Below are 23,295 nucleotides of genomic sequence, written 5' to 3'. Positions count from 1 at the left end.
TTCCAACGAAGTTGAGAGATTTGCAGTTCCACGTACCGAGTTTCCAATCGCTAGTCCTTTTTCGTCGCTGTGGTCTTTGCCGATTGTTCCGGTCCGTATTCTCTCGTTGACGTTCCTGTGCTGATGTGTTTTTACGGTTGGCTTGCAGGGCCTGACACCAACCCCCTAGATTTCCGGAGGACCATTCCCCCTAAATATTCGGAAGGCCATAGTGCGCAGTTTAGCTTAGAGTCCTTCTCTGGCACTCAGACGATGATCAGCCGCCCCTGACATGGGGAACAGATGCTGTTGTGAGCCGCTCCTAACATGGAGTACAGACGCTCCAGGTTTGCAAAAGCAAACCCCCCTTCCCTGTCAGCATACGACCAAAGTTCCCACCGGGGGTTGGTTACCCGATCTTCCCCAAGGTTACTCGTACCCCGGCCAGTACCACGAGGAGGTAGGGGTAGGAGTTGCTGGGCAAGAGGCTAAGGACCGCACAAAGGGGTCTATTTTATTCCTGCAGGTACGCAAGGTACCAATGGTACGCCATGCCCAGCCATTTACCGCGCCGAAGTTAAAAAATTCAATACTAAAATCTACTATTTTGATAGCATACCCCTAATTATTCTGTTCAATAATATTGATAAATCACCTGGAATCTCCATATTTTGTTCAGAAAGTACGACGTGTCGTCGAATACGAAGAAATGCCCAGGATCTCATTAAGAATTCCGTTAAAATCCCGCTCAGGTTCTTAGCCCACTATAGGCGGCTTCCATACAGACTAGCGGCCAAAAATATGTTTTCCATCTCATGTCGTATTTATGAGTTTAGTGATACAAATTTGATGTTTTATTTTAAAAAACGAACTTGTTTCGAAGTTTTCGAAACTAACTTTTGAATAGGGCCTATAGCGAAATAGTAAGTTTTCTTACTAATGATGCATATAAGCCATTTATGCAATTAACGTTGTGCAAACCATAATAAATGTTAGAACTTACAAAGAAATGATAATATGAATGATTTAAAGATATCCATATATTCTCTGAATAAATTTAGGGCTGTTTTAATAGGAAATGGTTAAAAATATTGGAAACATTCAAAAAGCCCAAAATCAAAAAAGTGCAAATTTGTGCAGCTAAATTCTTCACGATCCTTTAGTTTACATCTCAAAGTACTCTGGGAAATAAATTTTAGCCTGGGACAACTTGGGTAAAAAAAGTATGGGATGAGCAAACTTTCGATGTAAAATCAAATATATATTTTTCAATGCACTCCCCGCATTTTTCCGACCTAAAGTAAGAATTTTTATTTCATTTTATTTTTTTAGATAGCTTTTTGAATAAGCTTTCGGGCAGCTTATAAAGATCTAAATAATAAAATATTACGATTATTCAGTATATTGTATTTAGTGTGTACCTTGAGTTTGCTCTGAATTCTTCATTTTTCTTAAAAACTCTAACTTTGACATAATGTATCAATTAAAATATAAAAGATCTTGCCCTGACATTCCAGGAATAACTTAATAAAAATGTTAACTATGTATTGATGTACATGAAAAACCTATCAGAACAATTAAATTAATTAACTCATTTCGCGTGGTAAAGTTGGACAAATTTTAGGTGAAATTATGAAAAAAAAATCCACGCACGTCTAGTACACGACACTGAAGACGGCCTTACAGTTGAGGTCGAAATACGCGTATCTGTCAAAGGATACAAACTCTAGTGGAATTAAATGGTATAGTAGGGGAACATGGTCCAATTCGGACCTAGTAACAGTTTTTTGGCCATATCTTTTCAGCACATTTTTCTCTCAGAGAGTTTTGTGATAGCTCTTACCAGGACATGGCTAGACATGTTTGAACCAACTTCTCCAAAAGGTCCGAATTGGACCAACCCTGTTCCAATTCGGACCCCCACGTTCTAATTCGGACCACCCTATATTTCATCGTTATTTGCAATGTTAGTAACAGAATATAACTCAGATTTGTTTGGTATTAAAGCTTATTGAACTTTTTCTGCAAGCGCAAGCATAAAAAATAAACTCAATGTTTTAGAAATTTCAAACTAATTCGAGTCAGAAGAAGCTCAAGAGAAATATGAATTTCATTAAAAAATATATCGGAAATTTGTTCAAAATTGGGTACAGTCAACTCTTCCTGACTCGATTTTGAACAGACTATCGTGTATGGGAGCTGTCGAGATGAAATACACATATTTTAAAAATTTTAGAGCTTTTTTTATTTATTTTTACAAAATACATTCGAAAAAGTAATTTTGAAGTTGAATATTGTAAAATTTTCCACACATTGAAACTTTGCTATGAAATATCGAGTTGAAAAGGTGAACTGTATGGGAAACTGAAACAGACAACAAACAGACTCGAAGTCTCGGAAATTCAATTTTGAGAAGTACCTACTTATATCTATGGATTAATGTACACTATATTGAAGGGACTGCGCTTTCCTACGAGCTTGTGAACAAAAACACAGTAAATCGGATAAGTGATAATTGACTGTATTGTTCTTATAAAGTACTCGTAAACGTTTTTTTATAGCGTATTGCCAAACTATTTTGGATAAAGCTTGGCTGTGGTATTGATGGGGATGCTTTTCAAGTAGCTGATTTATTGATTCCTTTAGTTTTTGGTAATCTACCTCATTTCTTAGATTTTTTGCGAAGCTATTTTCTTGACCGCAACAGAAACAAAGGCACTATTAATCAATATTACAACTTCTGTGATTTTCAATCGAGTCGGGAAGATTTTCACGGGGTGAAGCTCTTAGAATAGACTGAGTACACGTTGAAAATCAAGAGGTCCATATTGAACCATATCAAAAGGTCCGGATTAGACCAACACACATTTTGAGATTTTCAAACTCGTTGAGCACAAACGGTGCATAGACATATCAAAACCATATGGTCAGATAAAAGCTTAGGCTAGGGTGATTCGATTATAAAATAACACAGAGAGATTGGAGGATTATTGTCGCTTATAGAAGCTTGGAAATAACGCCATCCGACATTACACATGAGCACTTCAAAACAATAAACTAATATAAAAAGCAAACGTGATAACTGAAAGGCGTCAAATTTATTGTGTTAGATCTAAGCCAAACGGTGAGCAGGAAAACTGTACCCACGGTCTTTACAGTAGCGCCAGTATTGAGAAATACTTGATGGTCCGATTTAGAACAGGGTCCGATTTAGAACAGGGTCCGAATTGGACCAGGTTCCCCTACTAAATTCGCTTTTTTCATCTACTTGGAGAAATGAATTATTCGAATATTGGAATTTAATTTTAATCACGTTTGAACAGGTTTAGTAGTAAATCGGCTTAATAAGTCGAACCAAATCTCAATAAATCTTGAACAATACTAGAAGGAGTTGACATACAAACCAGGGATGGGTTTTCATAAATATTATGAGAATTTTTTTTTACCAAATATTGGCACGATACTCACAAGACTGTGGACATCCTTTTTACGGAAAACTTGAGAAGATTATCACAACATCATCTTTGGCATGATTTCACAGAACCCTACCCAGGAATACAATAGAATCTGAAACACTCCTGGGAGAAGTTTTCACAAAATCTGAAGTAAATTTCTTATAAAAATTTGAGCTGGAATCTTACAAATGCTTGGATAGTCTCCTTTTTTCAGAACAAGATTCTAAACTCATACTTGAGACAGATTCTGAGAATCCAGAAATAGTTGTCAATTGACTCGAGTAATTTCAAAAAATACCAGGTGGAAATCTGACAGATCGGGGGTGCGTAAATTGAATTGGTTCGTAAATTGAGTCAGTGGGTAAAACGAGCGAGTTTAGTTTGTAAAACGAGGTTTCGTCTTTTGGAGTCTACATGTATGAAATTTTATTTTTATTTTTTAGAGAAATTTTGCTCTTTTAGTATCATTAACATATTATTGGTAAATTTGGTTCTCAATCAGGCTATAATGTATGCAAATTAGGGCCTTCCAAACCTTTTTGGAGTTTGGGCATGAATTAATGGAGATCAGTCTATCATTTTTGCGTAGGAGAATATATCACAAATATCACAATACTGGAGTAGAAGAATGTTATATTTTGAAGAATCAATTGTATTGTCAGATCTGAGTTTTGGTAACTAAGTAAGTACAACAGGTGTTCATGTTCATCCTAAAACTTCCTGGAATACACACATACAGTGCACTGGCGTATTTAGCGATTCTTTGATGCTTTTTTGATATCGCACAGGCCAATTTCTATTCATTCTATTTATTCTATTCATAGTAGTACTCAGACACGAATGCCACTCAGATATGTGGTAAAGTATCTTTAATAAAGCATAATAATAATAGCGGTACTCATTGTTATAATTTTTACCGATGATCTAGGTCCTCCAAGGACTTCATCGAATATAGGCCTTAGGAGAATTCGTAGATTTCCAACGATTCTCCCAACCGGAGGTCATTCCATTGCATGATTTAATACATAATTGTCTAAACTGAATTTACGCACTTCGTAAAAAAGTGACGTAAATTGAATTTACCTTGTTAAAAATGACGTAAATTACGTTTGCGTAAACACAGTTTTCGTAAATTGCGTCTCGCGTCGCGTTTTTATGTAACCTAGCTGAGCATCCATATTTCTTTTCGAAGTCTCGTTTAGATATCTTGCTTTGATCCGTGCAGAGCGTCTTGGTTGGGAAATCTTGGTTTCTATGGTGTTTTTTCCCGACTCGCTGGTTGCAGATCCCAACAGAGCCTCACTGGGGGAAGGCATCGTTGATGGGCCCTCCCACAGCAAAGATGTTGGAACTGCTTGAAAAAAAGTGGCATTTGGACGTGGGATTTTGGAAATATCGTCTTCTTCTGTTGTATCGTTGATGGAAGTGGTTGAACTTGTGATAGACACTCCAGTAGTCTCCTCTTTCTTGGTGCACTGACCACTATCTATGGGTTTAGGGCCCATGACTGGAATAACACATGTAATTTCCCTGTTGTAGAGTGCTTTAGCGAGGAGTACTGGATGAATTTCTAGGAATAAGACATGTCATCGTCTTCACTTGAAGTGGAGATGTTAACGTTGGGAATGAGGTCACAGTTGGGAGTATAGACCTTATTTTTTGGCTGGCCGGATGATTCATCGGAGTCTGTGACTGCACGATCTCTTTTGGGGGTTCGCTCTACCGAAGTTGGCTCTGAGGGAATTGGGCTGGTGTCGCTTTCATACATGGGAGTCAACTGGGATTCTTTCACCTTCTGTTTCCTATTCTTATTCTTTTTCGAGTTTGTAGGCGCTGTATCGATCTGGTTTTGGGCTTGCGAATGAGCTGCAGGGTTGTCGGTTGATTGTTGAGCAACGTTTGAGGTGTGTTGGATGTGGGATTGGGAGCGTTTTTGGAAGAGACTTTGGAAGGTGTAGACCTCCCTTTCTTTCTGTTTCAGTTGGAGTTACTAGGTCCTCAATTGTGCCGTGTTTCCGGACAATTTCCATGCGGGAATTGCTCTGCAGGGCTGCTTCCAGGATCTGTATTCTTTCATCCTTCTTTCACTGGTCAGGAGATCTACTTTTTGCAGAAGCTCCGCAATCATGCCGTTGTTGCCCGGGTGGATGTTGCCATTTAGGGTTACTTCAAAAGATTCGATTCGCTTATTCCATTTCCTGAAAGAGTTTGTCAACTTTAGAGGACAGGTCGGCGATTTGCTGATCCTTGCTAGCTACTGTGCCGCTGGAGAAGGTGTGCTGGTTATTGGCTTGTTCAAATAGCCTTCGAGCTGCTGGGTACGAAATGCCTTGACTAACACGAATCTTTTGGATTTCGTTTTCATTGCCGTAGACAGGGCATTTTCGGCTGACCAGAGAGTGTGATTGTCGGCAACGCTTACTGGTATGTTCAAACCCCCAGCAATTGTAGCATTGCATTGGGGCAGGAAAATAAGGGCGTGTCTTACACCGGATGTAGCCGAAGTCTATGTGCGCCGGGATAACGGTTCCTGCGATTGTTAAGATCAGAGTAGACGTATTAACGTTATCTTTTCCTACGCGCTTGGTTATGCGTCGGAATCCTCGTACCCCTTGATGGAATAGTTCCTCCTCGAGAATCTTGTCGGCGAGATCCATCACGGCTCTGCAATTCACGACACAGCGACTGATATTCAAGGTTGGATGCTCGGTGACCTTAACTCCTGTTCCATCAATAAGCGTGGTCAGCTTCATAAGTTTGGTGGCCTGGGTTGTGCTGCGGACCTTCAGAACGTAACTTATTCCTTCCTTGCCTTCGTGAAAAGCGCCGTCGATTTTCGTGCCTACGCATTTTTCGATTGTTTTCCGCATAACGAAAGGGTTGCATGGCAGTACTCCTACAACTGCTTGCATTCGGAGCACTTGAATAGACCCTCTTGTTCCTTCCTTGTCAAGGTCAGTGATGGAAAGTGGCGAACACTTCTTCTGAACTGGAACAAAAACAAAACCAAACGCTCCCCAGCGTCAGGGCGCTGGTTTACTCGCATCTGTCGGCTCCCGAGTAACTGAAGCTAAAAGTGATTCGCGAACCGCTTCGGAGCTGTTCAGAGTCATATTGTGCTTTTGGGAAAAAAAACTTCTTCCCCTCCGAGATTTATGGTTTTCAAGGGCATTTGATTACATTACATTTGTCTTTCAAAACCATAATAAATCACACCTTGTTCGGTTACTCGCGAGTAAACGCTCCCGAGCTTGTTGCTACTTCTTTTGACATGTTCTCCCGAGCAGACGGATGCGGACTTACTCACACCTAGCCAGTTCCCGAGTCTAGCCCCAACTCCATGTGGGCGAACCAGATAAAACCGCTTTAGAAACGCTGGTTTAAGTACACACACTTGCACACGAAACGAAACGAGAAGAAGAAATGCTGATTCGGATTCACATGAATGGTAAATAAAAGCTTTTTCGGTTCACACTTCCACGATCACAATAGTGTCTCTTCTGGACCACTGTGCTGCAGCCCGTTGCTTCTGCTAATTGAGGTTAGATGCACTTTTTCCGACGTCAGCTCCTGAAAAGTTCCCGCCGGGGTTTGTAAGAATGCAAAAATCGTGCCAATAGACGTCCGGGGACACGTAATGTACCGATAGACACCAGAGATACTGGCGAGATAACCGAAAAAATGGCTTTGGAGACGCAGACAGACGCGCGCGGAGCGAAACAGAAGGCTTCTGTTTGCTGCGAGAGCAAGCTGTCGACTGTGAAATTTAAACTAGTATTACCCAATATTTCATTAATTTTTGCCCACGCGATAAAAAGTTACACCAAAAACCAAAGAGTCGCTGTAGTAGTTGAGATTGGGAATTTGACGTACGAAAAAATAATAAATGAATAAAATAAATAAATTGTTGATTTCAATTATACAACTTTGTTCAGAAAATATCGGAAAGAAAAAGAACCTTTATCGTTAAAATGAGCACATAGAATGAATAAAATGATATCATGAGTGCGGAAACAATTATAATTTACATGCCGATACGTATAACAATGCGATACACGCCACATTCTTACAGCATCAAATGACTGGGCGGATACAAACAAAGCAGGCTCCTCTTTGTATAAATAGGGGTACACTAAACGTTCTGGCGTCATTCGTGAAACGGACGCAGAACGCGCAACAACCGGAGCAGCCGAAAAGGAATAGCAATAATAGCAGCGAGATCTTGAGTTGCGACTCGCTGCTATTTCATCCAACGCAAACCTGGGCCGAGGCTCGAATTGAGCGCCCATCCGTCGTTGCGTATCAATTCGCAGCGGCCGTGTGCAGCAAACGATGGATTCTTCAGATGACGGTCGCGACAGTCGCATTTCTTCCGAGTCCAATCTTTCATGCGATTCTACGAAATCGTTTGAAGAATTCTTACAGAAATTCATATGAAAAAAATTTCAAAAATTTTCTACTGAGGATTTTTTTTTTTTGTGAGATAAGAAAAGAAAATGTGAAATTATCATCTACGCCATTAATAGCGTGAACAAATTTGCATTCTGCTATAATGAAACGAGATTATTATATATTTTTTTCAAGACAAAAAAGTATCAACTTTAAATAATCATTCTCCTCTAATATCGTGCGTGGCTTTTACCGCTGAAAGAATAAAACCTAAAGTAATCGTAATGAGACGTCTCTATCCTAAAGAGAACAAGAATCGTCATAAAGCTTGCGTTTTCTGCAGTACTACTAATAATCACTTCCATCCGAGACAAATTGTGCGAGCGTGACAAATAGATAATAAGTTAACAACGTGAACAGTAATGAAAGTGGTAGCCAAAAAGGTCATTCGTCGTACCTAACGGAAAAGAAAACTGGAAGCTAATAATTACTGCTGCTACGTATATGCGTATCCGCCTACAGATTGGCGTCTCTACCGTGTATAAGAGTAAATATGTATGTATGTATGTGTTGGTGTATGGTACTGGGTTGGATCCCGAAAATCCCTGTAGACGGACGCCCTACGCGGAGTCTTGCTCCTGTTGGGCCCGCAGTTCGGCAGCTATGTCCTCGAACCGGGCGATGTAGTCCACGCTCGATTCGCTGATAATACTGATGTTCATTTGCTGATGATAGAAAAGAGAAAATTCATTAGTCTCACAGTAACATTTTCCAATCCCACGGTGCTCCCCAGACCGAACGATTTTTTTCTGATAACAATCTGGAAAGCACTGTGAATCCAAATTCCATCAAACTTACATCGGATGCTCTCTTCCTGGCGGTCGGAGTTTCGCTTTGGTACACCGCGTCCAGATGGCCCAGGAAGCTGCTCAGCGAGATGTCATTGATGTCGGTGTCGATCAGCTTCCCATCGACGGGCGATTCCCTCAGAATACGGCTTGCCGAAAGCGTCGTGCAGTTACTGTTCTCACCGGGAGGTCCCGATGACGAGGCCCCACTCATCAGATCGGCCATCATCGTCGATGACGTCGAAGGCAGCGATATGTCGAACAGACTCAGGCAGCTGCCATCGTCGATTAGGGTGGCCGAATCCGAGGTCATGGTCTTTGACGAACCGGGACCACTACCGCTGATGCTGGTAATTTTGTCCTCCAACAGTTGGGTCAGTTGATCGTCATCGTTGGATTTGAGGGTGGCACTTTTGGAGGCACTGCCACTGGCGGTGGTCGATGACGAGGAGGAGGAGGAAGACGTGCTGGTTGAACTGGACGACAGGCGAATCTGCTGGGGTGACGTAGGAACTGTGGCTGGCGGGTGGCTTCCGTTGGTCGTTTTGGAAGCATTGGTAATCCTGAAATTTAGGAAATATGTATTTTAATTAAATTGTCATTTTCCAAATCTTGTATTTTGGCCAAGTCCAGGTTTCGGGAGGAAAGGGGGCCTTATTTACGTCAATGTGGCGCATTGGACTGAATTCTTCTCAAGAGCAGAAGTTTGTCTCTCAACCAGAAAGAACTTTTTTTGTTACATTGACATTCTACTTAAGATGAGTAATTAAGAACCTGATAAAAAAGGTACTACAATGGATTATCCTACGCAATGCACTAAAGAGGCTCCACGGTATTTTTGACGGTTTCGTGCAGTTCCAGATTTATTGCTACCACCTGTAATGTTATGCCATTGGTAGTAACTGACTCACATTTTAAACTTTTATGGTTCAATATCAAACATTTATAAATAAAAATTGAATTCATTCTTTTAAAATTTGGAATCCTGGACACTTTTCGACAGCTGTAGGATCCAAAAAGCTGACATAAAAAAGTGGAGTTGCCAGTTAAAATTCACTACAATGTTCATTGAGTAAACCAATATTTTTTATTCCTTGATGATTTTATTTTATTTACCGAACATTCAGTAACAGAAAAAAAAACAAAGAACTCCTGAATCCGAAAACCCAGTAAAATTTTACCGAACTTGGTTAGCTGTGTAGGGGCATTTATCGTACTCCGATATTCTTTCGGCAGATTCCCCAACAGATCTTATTCTTCAATCAACATTCATATCATTTAGCTCACTTATAAAAATTCTTAATTGCTACGGTAAATGTAATATAATATGTTGTAAACAAAATTTTAATGATAGCTTCATTTAGTTTTTGGAAATTAGGATTACAGGTATGTTCCGTTTTTATCACGTTCCGATTTTGTCACGCTCCGATTTTGTCACGTTCCGATTTCATCAACAAATTATTCCGTTTTTATCAAAAAAAATATATTTTTATTTTCAAAATGTTTAGAAAATAAACTAAATACTTATTTTGAAGCAATTTAAATGCTTTTGAATAGCCCAAGAGTTGAATTTTCAACATCATGTTAAGGTTGAGCACCTACGATACACGATAGGTGCCAAGTAATATACGATTCAATAAGGTTCGACCCCTTCTTATCCACTAATCAATTGAAGTTTTCAAACTTCGCATAGTCTGTTGGACAAAATTTACCCATCCTTCAACAATCGGGAGTTGCTCTGACCACGTCCTAGCAACAACTGGATTTTGTGATTAGTTAAAGACGTACCTAAGAGAGTTGCAGAGACCTCTCCTTTTTCTTGTATAACATGGCATCAAACAATTTTCTATGAAAATTCGATAGACATAGGAACCCATTTGTCCTTTTATTACGTAAAACAATTTTGGCGGTTTTTCGACCCCCTCCCCATATGGTATAATTGTTTGTATGAAAATCTTAATGCAAATAAAAAAATAATGTATTCACTGAAACAAGCATTGAAGTAATGAGAATTATGGACAAGTTTTTAAATTTACTATTCCAACCACGATTGAGATATCATAAACACTTTTAATTTGCATTTTGTTCCCTCTCCATCCAACCGTATCGTGCGGTAAGCGTTCGCGCTTGACGATCGCCAGATCCTCGGCTCGATTCTGGCCTGTTGCAAGTTTTTAACCATGATATAGAAATTTTTATTGTCGAAATGGTGCTAAGGTAAAATTGGGTGCACAAAATATTTGAAATGAATGCGAATTAAGTCTGCACAAATCAAGTGGCGCTGTGTATTTAATTTAACCCTCTGATGTAGTATTTTCAACCGCAATGCTATTCTCAGTGTATGGCACGTAAGATATCTCAAACACGCTACACCCCCCGTAACTCTTTACATGATTAATGGACGATCCCATATATGTTCAGTTCTTTTTTATAAGAAATGCACTTGGGAATAAACTCAAGAATGTTTGGGCAACGACAAGAAACATGATCGAGTTTATTTAATTTTTGATGAGACTGCCGTCCCCGTTATATTTTGGACATTATCTTCTATCTCTCAAATTATATCAAATAGCCTTTGATTAGATCTTGTTCAAGGGGTAGGGGAAGAGGTCCAGCAAAACTAAGCAATCTATAGAAAATTTTGGAATCTTCATATAATAAGTTTGAGAGACTGTTGATACTAGACGTTCACACGTCACACACGTTACCAACCCAAATTTACTGGGATCTTGATCTTTGAGCAGACATGAACCCCTTTCCCACATGGAAACTAAAAAGTTTATTAGGAGTCTTATACCAACAGCCATACGTTTATTCATAAAACTTTACAAAAGAGGTTTTTACAAAAAATTTATAATTTATAATTAGCATCATTCTATAGTTTATACACTTTTGTGTTTTTGATGAACTTTCATATAAATTGAAAATGTAATGGTTTTTGTATGTCACGAAATGGCTCAAGAACGTGCTAATAGACTTACATGATGATTTCACTGTTACATTGGTCAAGTGTTCTGTCGTGTTTGAGTGAAGGAAACGATTTGGTAAATTCTCTGGAATAGCTGGAAAAACAACTGAAAACTCATCTGTCGTTTCGTATGGAAGATTGCAACAGGAAATGCGAACTGGAAATTAACAAGCAGCAAGGCTGCCACACGATATACACATGCAAAAATGGTCAATCGGCAAAGAAAGCTCTCAGTTAATAACTGTGGAAGTGCTCATAAGAACACTAATCTGAGAAGCAGGCTTTGTCCCAGTTGGGACGTAATGCCAGAAAGAAGAAGAAGAAGGCTACTGTTAAACTACAAAATATTCGTAAATATGATCCGAGAAGACCTAAAGACGGTCATGATTTCGTCACGCTAAAAAATGTTATACAATTTATTTAACACAAAGTTCGTCAGCTGTTTAAGAAAAGTGGTACTAAGTTCAAATAATGTATAAGTCTATAAAAAACTTTTTTTTTTAATATGTTCCTAATATACATATGGCCAGAAACTTCCTGATGAAATCCATTCATTGAGTGTAGTGCCTGAATTGAACTGAAAAAGCTTTGTGTGGTGCATTTTAGGTGTGCATTTAGAATGCGGTTTCCTGCGAGACAAACAAACTCGAAACAAAGTTCGAATAAGAATAAAGATCTCCACAATCATTTTACTGATAACATTTTGGAAATTCAAAGCACAGTAAACCGTAAATATTAATTTCAGTTTGTAAAATTTTCGCAACATAATTCCACATTTAATCGTCAATCGGGTGTGGCCAAAAATGCAAAAAATGTACCTTGGCAAAAAAGCTCTCAGTCGATAACTGCGGAAGTTTTTATAAGAATACTAAGCTAAGACGCTCTTTTTCAATTGGGATATAATTCCAAAAAGATGAAGAAACAGAAGGATGAGGTTGAACAGTGGAAAAAGAAGTTGTTTCTTGTTTAATCTTTCATGAAATAAACAATAATTAGCTTGACCCACTTCCTTGTAATTATTTTTACAAATATAACGCACGTTATGATACATTGGACATTTATGTGATTATCTTTTTTATATTCTATATTACATTTATTGGAATTCAAACCAAGAAAACTAAATCTATCAATAATTTATTACAAAATCATATTGATTGATAGGAGTCTGCAATCAACTTTCATTACGAATCTATAGGAACGAACAATCTAAATGCTCCTAAACCTCAATACTGTGCATTTTTATGATGAAAATGTGTATTGTCCTGACAAAAATTCCGTTTTTGTTACTGTTCCGTTTTTATCAACTAAAAATTGCCGATCGTGTTGATAAAAACGGAACATACCTGTATATCGTAGTCTAACAGAAGAAATGAATGTAATGTTTGAAGTTGAACTAATAAAGCCTGAAATACACAGAAATCACTTCGGGTTGCAAAGGTTGTTCCACACTCTCCAAATGTTAATCTAAAAATGTCTTCTACAACAACAAAATCAGTATTATTTGCGGGCATTTTTGTTGTATCTATTCATTTTCCATAAATTAACATATATTTAAAACTAAGTTGCTTACCCTTATATACACTACTCAAATTGTTTCAACTCGTGACTGAGTTAAGTGCAATACTAACCTAAACCAGTTTCAGGGCATTGCAGATTGGTTGGTCAAGCAGTCTGAGTGATTTGTAAGGAGGGTAAAGCTATAGCTTTGCAACCACTTTTTCTAAAAGCGACTGTACTCACCTCACTATCCCCTCTTTTCTTTTTCATGCTCCCCGATTTGCCCCTCGGCGCCAACTCGTTAACGGTCCCCAGCGAAGTCGACATCGTCAACTACAAAAACGACTGGAAGCACATTGACGAGATAATCTTTCACCCGGAGTACGACAAAAAAACGCTTTACAACGATCTGGCACTGATACGGCTGAAGACCGATAACAGGTGATTATCTCGACGTGATTCGAAATTTGTTTAGTGGCCTCACCTATTTTTCTTCTCACCATGCTTTCCGTGCACCTCGTGACGGATTACGACCAATAACGATTCCGACACGTCTAGAAAACGGTACGATTGGAAATCCGTTTCTTGTGTCGCCGGCAACGAAGATCAAAGTCGGTTCCTTTCGTTCGGAATCGGTCCGTACAACTTGAACGATGACGGGACGATGGATAACAATACCGATGGGACCGAGCGCTACCTGACAGCTACTTTGGAACTGCTGGCGAGAGAAAACTGCACCGAATTCTACAAGAAATATGGCATTCTGAAGGATGGCATCAACGAAACACAGTTTTGCACCTGGTCCAAGGATTTTCTCGTTCCGGGAGCGTGCGAACCGTGGAATGGCAACGAAGTGCTGAACGAAATGAGACCCGCGAGTGACACCAATCCGTTCCCAGAGGATTTGATTGGTGTCGGTTCGTATGCGCCGGACTGTGGATTTGGACGGCCTTTAGTGGCATCCAGGGCAATTGCCTTCCGCGAATGGATGAATTCGGTTATCTACAAAACGATTAATGTCAACACCGTCCCCCAGGTGCTGATGGAAAAGGAACTAGCACTGGACTATATCTGCGAGGCTTGGGATCGTGAAGCTGGCGTTTGTGTCCATATTGACCACTGCAATCATCGGGCGCTGGTCGACGAAATCAAATTCTGCACCAACGAAACGGCACCAATAGTATGCTGTCCGGTTAATTCATTCATTGCCACGGCTCACCTGCCGCTGCTGACCGAATGTGAAACCAATTATCAGCGCTTCAGGAAGAAGCATGTCGATTTTGCTTCGCCCGAAGGGCAAGTCATCGAAGAGGGCAACCATCCGCACTCGGTTATGATCGGGTGGAAAGTCAATCGGACCGGCACCAGCTGGAACTGCATGGGCACGTTAATTAACAAAAACACCGTTCTCACAACGGCCGGCTGCACCAATATGGTCAAAAGGTGAGTTCTAGGGCGGCATCCACAAATTACGTAACGCTCTACGGAGAGGGGGGGAGTAGGCTCAAACGTTACGGCTCATACAAAAATTTGAAATTTTTCATAAAAAAGCGTTACGAAAGGGGGAGGGGGTCGAAAATTTCAAATTTTAGCGTTACGTAATAAATGGATGCCGCCTAGTGGGATGCGGGTGCGCACTTTTGGGCTAATTCTCGTGCGTATATTTTGGTTCACGAATCGGCAGCTATGAGGCCCAATTAGGATCATTTCAGGGTTATTCCAATAGCTACAAAGGATGAAAAACAGAAAATCTGAGTCGTCGAATGCCTAGTTTTGGTACAAAAATTTAAATATTTCACTATACGAATTTCTCCAATAGTCATTCCTGGGTTATTTCAGTGGTCATAAAAGACCAGATTGGGAAGAATAGTAAGGTTTTTCTGGATACCATTTCTGAATTCTTCTATAGGACACTGGAAAATTGTGCAGTCGGATCCCTAGTTTCAGTACAAAAACTGAAATGTCGCACAATACGGATTTCTCCTGTGTCCATATCGATGATTCGATGGACATAAAAAAACAGAGTGGTCATTAGACTGATGCAAATTTTGAAGTTTTTGCTCCCCTATGCTTAAACGATGTCAATTATGATGAGAATGATCCTCCCAAAATTTGAAGTGATTCGGAAGATATTTGGTTGTGCACACGCTATTTGAAGTTTATAAGGAAATTACTATGGAAAAGGCAAACCTTTTGTGTTCAGTCCTCTAACAGCTCGTCATAATAATCTATGGAAAAGTGAACACACTCATCTAATGTGGAAATTTCCCAGCTACAACTTTGCCGAAGACCACATTTTGATGGGCCGTAAAGATAATTTGTTATTATTGATACCAAAGTCTATATCATGCTGAGATGATCATTCAATTACATTCAGAGCAACACTGCTTTTTGGCTGTAGAACATAGTAGCCTGGATTACTTTGATGTATTCTACCCACTAGGAGCACCACTGTTGCCTGTCGGGCAGTTGGTTCAGCATGCAAAATGCATACCCAGTTTTTGATTATTAATAGCAATTTATCCTGACGTCCAATCAAAAAGTGGTCTTCGGCAAAGTTGTAGCTGGGAAGTTTTCACATGAGATGAGTGTGTTCACTTTTCCATAAAATATTATGGCGAAGAGATAGAGGGCAGAACACAAAAGATTGGCGTTTTCCATAGAAATCTCCATATAAACTTCAAATGGCGTGTGCACAACCAAATTTCTTCCGAATCACTTCAAACTTTGGGAGGACGCTATTTACCATAATTAAAATCGTTCAAGCATAGGGGAGCTAAAATTTAAAAATTTGCATCACTCTAGTGGTCATTCATCTTTGATTGAGAGGCCCAAACGCAAAGGTGTGTGAAGGAAGATGGGGAAATATGAGCCTTCTGAGGAAAAAACTCAATTTTAACTGTAAATTTCGTCGAAAAAGTTTTTGAACTGGTATAGAGAGACTAAAGAAAAACTAAAAAGTAGATTGGAGTAACTTGTGCCTTTTAGTTATCTTTGACGTTTACGCGTATTGTCATCATCAGTTTTTTTTTTTGTTTCGTTACGAAATAACAGGTGGTCAAATTTTTTTTTCCAGATGTAGAAGCAGTGGCTACAGTGACTAAATTTAAACTTCTGGGTTTAAGCTAAAAAGAACTGATGTCATTCAATTAGTTTAAACAACTTTGGAAGTTACGAAATAACAGGTGGTTAAAGTTTTTTCTTCCAGCTGTAGAAGCCAGTGGCTACAGTGACTAAATTTAAACTTCTGGGTTTAAGCTAAAAAGAACTGATGTCATTCAATTAGTTGTTTAAGCTTTTGGAATTTGCGGGCCAAAAACAATGCTAAGTCCTAATTTGTACCATTTAGGGGAGTTCCCATTACAGTTTGTAAATGTTGTTTATTTTATGTCGTGAGAGTCACCGGGAAATTCGTGTTCAGCGTTTCCTAGAATTTAAATTGTCAGATGTTAGGAAAACTTGTACTTCGTTATGTTTCCACCGTTCAAACTCCCAAGCAGCCTTAGATATACTCCACTACCCTAGACTACTCTACGCAGCCACCTACCCACCGCAGTGAAAAAACCCACCACCAGAGGGCTTGGTTACCATCTTTTGGGTAGCCTTGAGGGTAGCGTAATGGGGTCGTTGAGTTCATGGAGAGGGCAATGTCCGAGCAAAGAGGTCAGGGACCGCAAGACAGTCGACGACTCCTTAATTCGTTCTCTTGCCCAGAGTTCGTCGTCTGAAACAGTCAACAGTTAAAGGCTATACTAAAAAGTTAGAAGTGATAAATTGAAAAGGATAGAGAGAAGAAACAGAGTTAAGACGTGGAAGAAGTGAAGGCGAAGTGGACTGCAGGTAATCTTGGAAATAGCCCACTGTGACGAATCCCGACGGCATATTTTTCCATGCAGAACCCCGCTGGTTTAAAATACCGTTGGAAGACCGTCCCTGCGGTCGTATCCGTGAACAGCAGGCGTGAACTCGTCAACAACAAAAATACACCGTGAACTAGATCATGTATACGAGAACAATCATGGTAGTTCATGGTGTATTTTTGACAGTTCACGTTTTCCAGAACGCTTTTTTGAGCGTGTATCCATCTGGGCAGCGTTCCGGCAACGAACCCGCCGAAGGCCGATCCGTTACCATATCGGCAGGACCAGGACACGCAGTGGATCTGCGTAGCCCATAGAGCTCTGCACCGATCTACGTCGGAGAAGCCATCGTTGCAGAGGTCCTGTAGCAGTAAGGTGGGATAGAAGAAGATGGTGCCCCGCTAATGTTAGACTAGATTATAAAGTGGGAGTGAAGCTAGCCAGTGAATACAGTCGACTCTCCACAACTCGATGTTCTATAACTCGATATATTCTATAACTCGATGGATTTTGCGGTCCCTTCAAATTCCCATACATTATGCTCTCCATAAGTCGATATTTCTATAACTCGATGGATTTTGCGGTCCCTTCAAATTCCCATACATTATGCTCTCCATAAGTCGATATTTCTATAACTCGATATCTCCACAAGTCGATGTCACGTGGGAGGAAAATTTCCCTCCATAACTCGATATCCATCTAAAAACGCTTTTTTATACAGGGAAACATGGACCATTTCTGGTTTGGCAGTGAATAAAGGACTTGCAAGATGTAATAAAAGTTAAAAAAAAACATAAAAATAAAAAAATATTTTTTAGTAATAGAAGGGATTTTTCGAGCGTTTTGAAATAAGTTCCCAAAGATATTTTTTTTCAAAATACTATCAACAAAATAGTATTGTTTGCTTACATAAGTGCTCATAAAAGTAATGGAAATATAGAAATTTGAACCTTTGATTTTATAACGTTTGGTATCGGTATGTTCTATAACTCGATAATTCTGTGGCAGATTAAATGAAGTGCGAGACCTTCCTGACCGCGAGTTTTATTGGTGAGCGTACCGACCCTGAGGTTTTGAGTCAGGGAATCTCTGTGGTGCTCCCGATTGACTTATTACGTACCCGATAATTACAAATTGCAGAGGAAGTAATGAACCACAGTGTTGGTGAACGTCGCAAGTTTGTAAGCCTTGTAATTTTCTAAAAGTAAAGTATTATGGTTGCAACAGCAATCATTTAAATTTGTTAAAATGGAGATCTGATAGTCAACATAGTAACGGAAGAGGTCAGCAGAGAGAGAGAGAGAGAGAGAGAGAGAGAGAGAGAGAGAGAGAGAGAGAGAGAGAGAGAGAGAGAGAGAGAGAGAGAGAGGAGAGAGAGAGAGAGAGAGAGAGAGAGAGAGAGAGAGAGAGAGAGAGAGAGAGAGAGAGAGAGAGAGAGAGAGGAGAAGAGAGAGAGAGAGAGAGAGAGAGAGAGAGAGAGAGAGAGAGAGAGAGAGAGAGGAGAGAGAGAGAGAGAGAGGAGAGAGAGAGAGAGAGAGAGAGAGAGAGAGAGAGAGAGAGAGAGAGAGAGAGAGAGAGAGAGAGAGAGAGAGAGAGAGAGAGAGAGAGAGAGAGAGAGAGAGAGAGAGAGAGAGAGAGAGAGAGAGAGAGAGAGAGAGAGAGAGAGAGAGAGAGAGAGAGAGAGAGAGAGAGAGAGAGAGAGAGAGAGAGTTCAAAAATCTGTTCTAGTCACTATTCCAATCCCATTTTGCAAAATTTTCACCATAGAATCTTAACAGTAACGTTTGGGCCAAATTTTTTAAGAATAACTTATGCTCGACTTTCACATTTTTGCTTTTTGCCAAAACAAATACGTTCTGATGATACCATAAGGATCTTGAAATGATGCTAATCCATAACGAATGTACGAATTATTTCTTTAGATGTAACTGATTCCGAATTATATCAAGTTTAATACAAAATATATTATTTAAAAATAAAACCAGGCAATTTTCTTTAGTTATTCGCGATTCTCCATTAATAATAATAAGTTTTCAAGAGAACAGACTATATTTCTTTCCACTTACTTATTTTTCTTCATCAAGAATCGCGAATAACTTATGAAAACGACCAATTTTAATTTTTAGATAACATTTTTTGCACTAAACTAGATATAATTCGAGAATGGCTACTTCTAGAGAAATTATACGTATATTCATTATGGTTCGGAATAATTTCAAGACTCCTGTTTAGGGACAATGGAGATTCGCGGAAGCCGCGAAATCCGTGAAATTTTGCCTTGGCCGCGAAATTTTGCCTTGGCCGCGAAATTAGTTAAATTTGACAAACATATATGAAAACCACAGTGAGTTCCTTTTTTTTGCTAATGAAAATGGTTCACTCATCTCAAAATAGATGTTCTATTAAAACGTTATGACTGTTAAGTTTTAACTTTTATGTCTTTCTGGTTTGATATTTTCTTTTTTAAATTATACATTACCACTCTCATATCAAACTCATAATCTTAATTTGTAAAATAAAAACTATATTTTATGAAATACCGTGAAATCCACATATACAGTCATCTCTCCCTTACTCGATATTTCGTATCTCGATATCGAGTTAGAGAACCATAGTAAAAGTTGGTTTTCATGGCTACCTCGATGGTCCCTTGGATCGCAGTTGCATTGATTTTGTGTTCTGTAACTCGATACCTCCCTAACTCGATGGTCCCTTCAATATCGAGTAAGGGAGAGATGACTGTATAAAGGCTTTTTTCACTAAAAATGGCCAAAATTATGGGACCGTGACAAAGCCGCAAAATTTTGGAATTTATCGACTTGGTCACACGCGAAATTTCAGGAATTTTGCCGCGAATATCCATTGTCTCTACTCTTATTGTATCATCAAAATGTATTTATTTTGACAAAGAAAAAATTTGAAAATTGACCTAAAGTTGTTTTAAGAAAAACTTTTTTATCAAAAATGTCTCCATCATGAAGCTTTGTCCCAAACATCTGGTTTCTATTAAGATTTTATGGTGAAAATATGATAAATATTAAAAATGGGGTTTTTGAGTAATTTAAATTTAAGTTTGTTTTTTGATTTTTTTATGAAAATAAAAATAATTTTTTTTCAGTGCATATTTTTTTCTTATAGTCCAAACGGTTCACTACAACTTCTTCATAGAACATTTTTATCTAAAATCATCAGTTGCGGAGGTAGAATTTTTCAAATGAGTTGCATACAAAAATTTATAGGCCATTTTCAAATGTTATTCTTGAGTCAAAATTATCATATTTTCTATGGAATACAAAAAGTCCTGCTATAAACTGAATATATTCAACTATCATTTGATTAAATAAACCTTTCTTTAAATCTTACAATCTTTTTATAGATTCTAATAGAAACCATTCAACAGCAGTCAACATTTTATAACACATTTGCTTCGTATATTCCTCTCCCAATTTAGGCGCAGCCCGGATGTCATTAGTATCGGTGAAAGCGACGTCAGTAGAATCAACGACGGTGAGGCACAAATTATCCGAGTGATGGAAACCATTCGCTACCCGAGTTACAATCCCAAAACCCACGACAACGACATTGCCATCCTCAAACTGGATTCAAATGTTGTGTAAGTATTTACCTGAACGACCTATTGGTTGCGAATACGGTACACTACTGTGTGTCCAGCTGGGGGATCCTTTGCGCGCAATTCAGTTCCAATCAACCACCAACCGCGTATTTCCACGCGAAATCGAATTGTGGAGTACGCAAGGCTTTATTTGAGGGTATGCGAGATTTTTGATGATTCGGAATACAATGAGGCGATTTTTTCAGATTCCTTATCGTTTCTTTAAACTAAATAAGAAGAATTTTTCCAAGTAGACGAAACAAAAATAAATTTTACAAAACATTGAAGCATTCCCAAATCTTAGCTAAAAATTCTATTATTTTTTTTCCTTCGATGTTACGTTTGACAAAAAAATACACGGTTTTAAGTTTTCGTGATTTTGAAACAAAAATTTTAAGGGTTTTTTTTTATTATTATCGTGACGAGAAGAAATAAATTCATTTCTCTGGACTTTCAGGTATACCAAAATGAGGAAAATTTTTTTAAGGAAGACAAAGTTTGGGTTTAGACAAATTTGATGTTCTGCAATCTTTACATAAATTTTATTTTCAAGTAAATGATGATTAAATCTTCAAAAGTGATTTATAACTCGAAAATTCACCTTTAAGTTGCTTGCGTCACCTCTTAATCTTTATATCTTTTTGTCAACTATTGAAAATAAGCCCAACCCTTTTATTGATTCAAGCGCTTTTGCAGGTAAATTTTGAAATCATCGCGATTGTTATACATTTGAATGGAAGATGGATTTCATATCTATCGAATGTAATGGTGAAATCACACATTTCATGATTTTATCAGCATCTTTCAGTTGTTTTCCCTCAGGTACACATTTGACGTATCTTATACCCTTACACCGCTCCCACCTGTTTCAAATCATTTCAACCTAGACAGAACGATTGAAAACTTAATTGCACCCAACACACAAGTGGTAAATAATGAATCTGTCTTTTGCATGTCCCCCCCCCCCCTTCTCGCTATGGAACCGATCGAACGGCAGTGTCAACGAGAACGCAATTCCGGCCTGTTTGTGGCGTGATTTAAATCGAACGCCTTACTACGCACAGGAGGTTCAGTTCAACAAACAGTTTTTCACCGCCCGGGACAAGAACCTGGTGCACAACCGAGACTGCAAACAGTTCACCTCCCACACCGAGCTGACCAACGATCAGATGTGCTGGCAGGAGTTCAAGTTGCACCCGGATGGAAGCGAGGCGGCGAACTGCGGTCATAAGGGCGATCCATTCATCTCGTTCCAGCGGACCAACAATGTGTACCTGCCCTATCTGGTGGGCCTGTACAGCTTCGGGGACAAGGAACGGTGCGCTTCCGGTGAGGCAGTGGTTGCCACCCGGATCTCCTCCTACATCAACTGGATCAGTCTGTATTTACAGTAATAGACGTAGTGTGTGCGAGATGACCAGCATCAGCATAAGAGTCTAACAGCGCGCCGTAGAGCTATTTTGATTATGTAACATAAACCCGAAAGACATTTACCCGAAAACCGTTTATCCGAATGCGAAACTTACCCGAATGCCATTTACCGAATGCCATCTGGTAGGACCCGTTTGGTCGAATAACGAACTAAAAAAATAGCAGATTACTACAACGCTGATGTATAGGACTTAAAAGTACGGTTAAATGACTGATCAACTATATCTCGCGTTCAATATCATACAGTGGTCGATCTACCGTGGTCGATTCATTTTCGAAGATTTTCTCTTCGAACTAGTAAATGAAATCTAACCGATTTTCGAAACGAAGGAGGATAAATGCTTTCTACTGAATCAAACTCAGCAGAATAAAATCACTTGGCCAAGTTATTATAAACAGAAAAAATCGATGAACAATAATCGATCACTGCAGTTACGCTCTTATGATATTTAACGCGAGATACAGTTTTAAGATTTTTATAATCTGACCAGAAATTATGTTTGTCACTACATACTGGTAAAAAAGAAAGATGCTAACAACATGTTAATTTAGGACGAAGCTGTGAATCACGCACATCGTTTCAAAAATCTTAGGGGCCGTCCATTAATTACGTAATTCTATATAAGAGGAGGGGGTTCGAGATTTTTACGCGTCATACAATTATTTTTTTTATTTTTGTACATAAATTCTTACCATAGAGGGGTCTCTCTGGGGGAGTAAAACATCCCGAAAATTACCTAACATAATCGACAGTCGCTTTGCTGATATCTTGGCTGGTTCACTTTTGAATTACCAACGGTGTGATAATGATGATTTAGAATGATTTTATCTGATTTTTTTCTTCTATTAAATATAGGCTTTTCTCGCTTATGACTACAGTCAACTCGATTCGTTTTAATTTATTTAGTTAACATCTAAACAGATAACATGCCACATCGATGCGCACTTGATCCACCCACCTAGCTCGCTGCGCTCCACGCCTCCTTGTACCAACCGGATCCTATGCGAACACCATCTTTGCAAGGTTGCTACCCAGCATTCTTGCAACATGCCCTGTCCATCGTATCCTTCCAGCTGTGGCCGTCCTAAGCACCCAACGTTCGAAGACGTCAAGTGCTTGCAGGTTCTCCTCGAGCATCGTCCACGTTCCATGCCCGTAGAAGAATACCTGCATTATGAGCGTTTTGTACATGGTACATTTGGTGTGGGGGTGAATGTTTTTTGACGCAGCTTCTTGTGGAGGCCACTTCCACTG

General features: G+C 39.2%; 1 protein-coding gene across 1 annotated transcript in view; it reads left to right on the top strand.

Annotated features, from left to right (window-relative positions):
- The window catches only part of LOC5569439, a 28,202-nt gene extending 5,782 nt beyond the window's left edge, over window positions 1-22,420 (top strand). Inside the window, exons 9-12 of the mRNA XM_001658480.3 lie at window positions 13,452-13,577; window positions 13,695-14,579; window positions 20,448-20,609; window positions 21,607-22,420. Of these exons, the coding sequence (XP_001658530.3) occupies window positions 13,452-13,577; window positions 13,695-14,579; window positions 20,448-20,609; window positions 21,607-22,003 (1,570 nt within the window). The 3' untranslated portion in view covers window positions 22,004-22,420. The remainder of the gene's footprint in view (window positions 1-13,451; window positions 13,578-13,694; window positions 14,580-20,447; window positions 20,610-21,606) is intronic.
- The last annotated feature ends 875 nt before the right edge of the window (window positions 22,421-23,295 follow it).

This window comes from Aedes aegypti, chromosome 2 (genome assembly GCF_002204515.2).
Source record: "Aedes aegypti strain LVP_AGWG chromosome 2, AaegL5.0 Primary Assembly, whole genome shotgun sequence".
NCBI lineage: Eukaryota > Metazoa > Arthropoda > Insecta > Diptera > Culicidae > Aedes > Aedes aegypti.
This window is presented reverse-complemented; position numbering and strand designations above follow the sequence as displayed.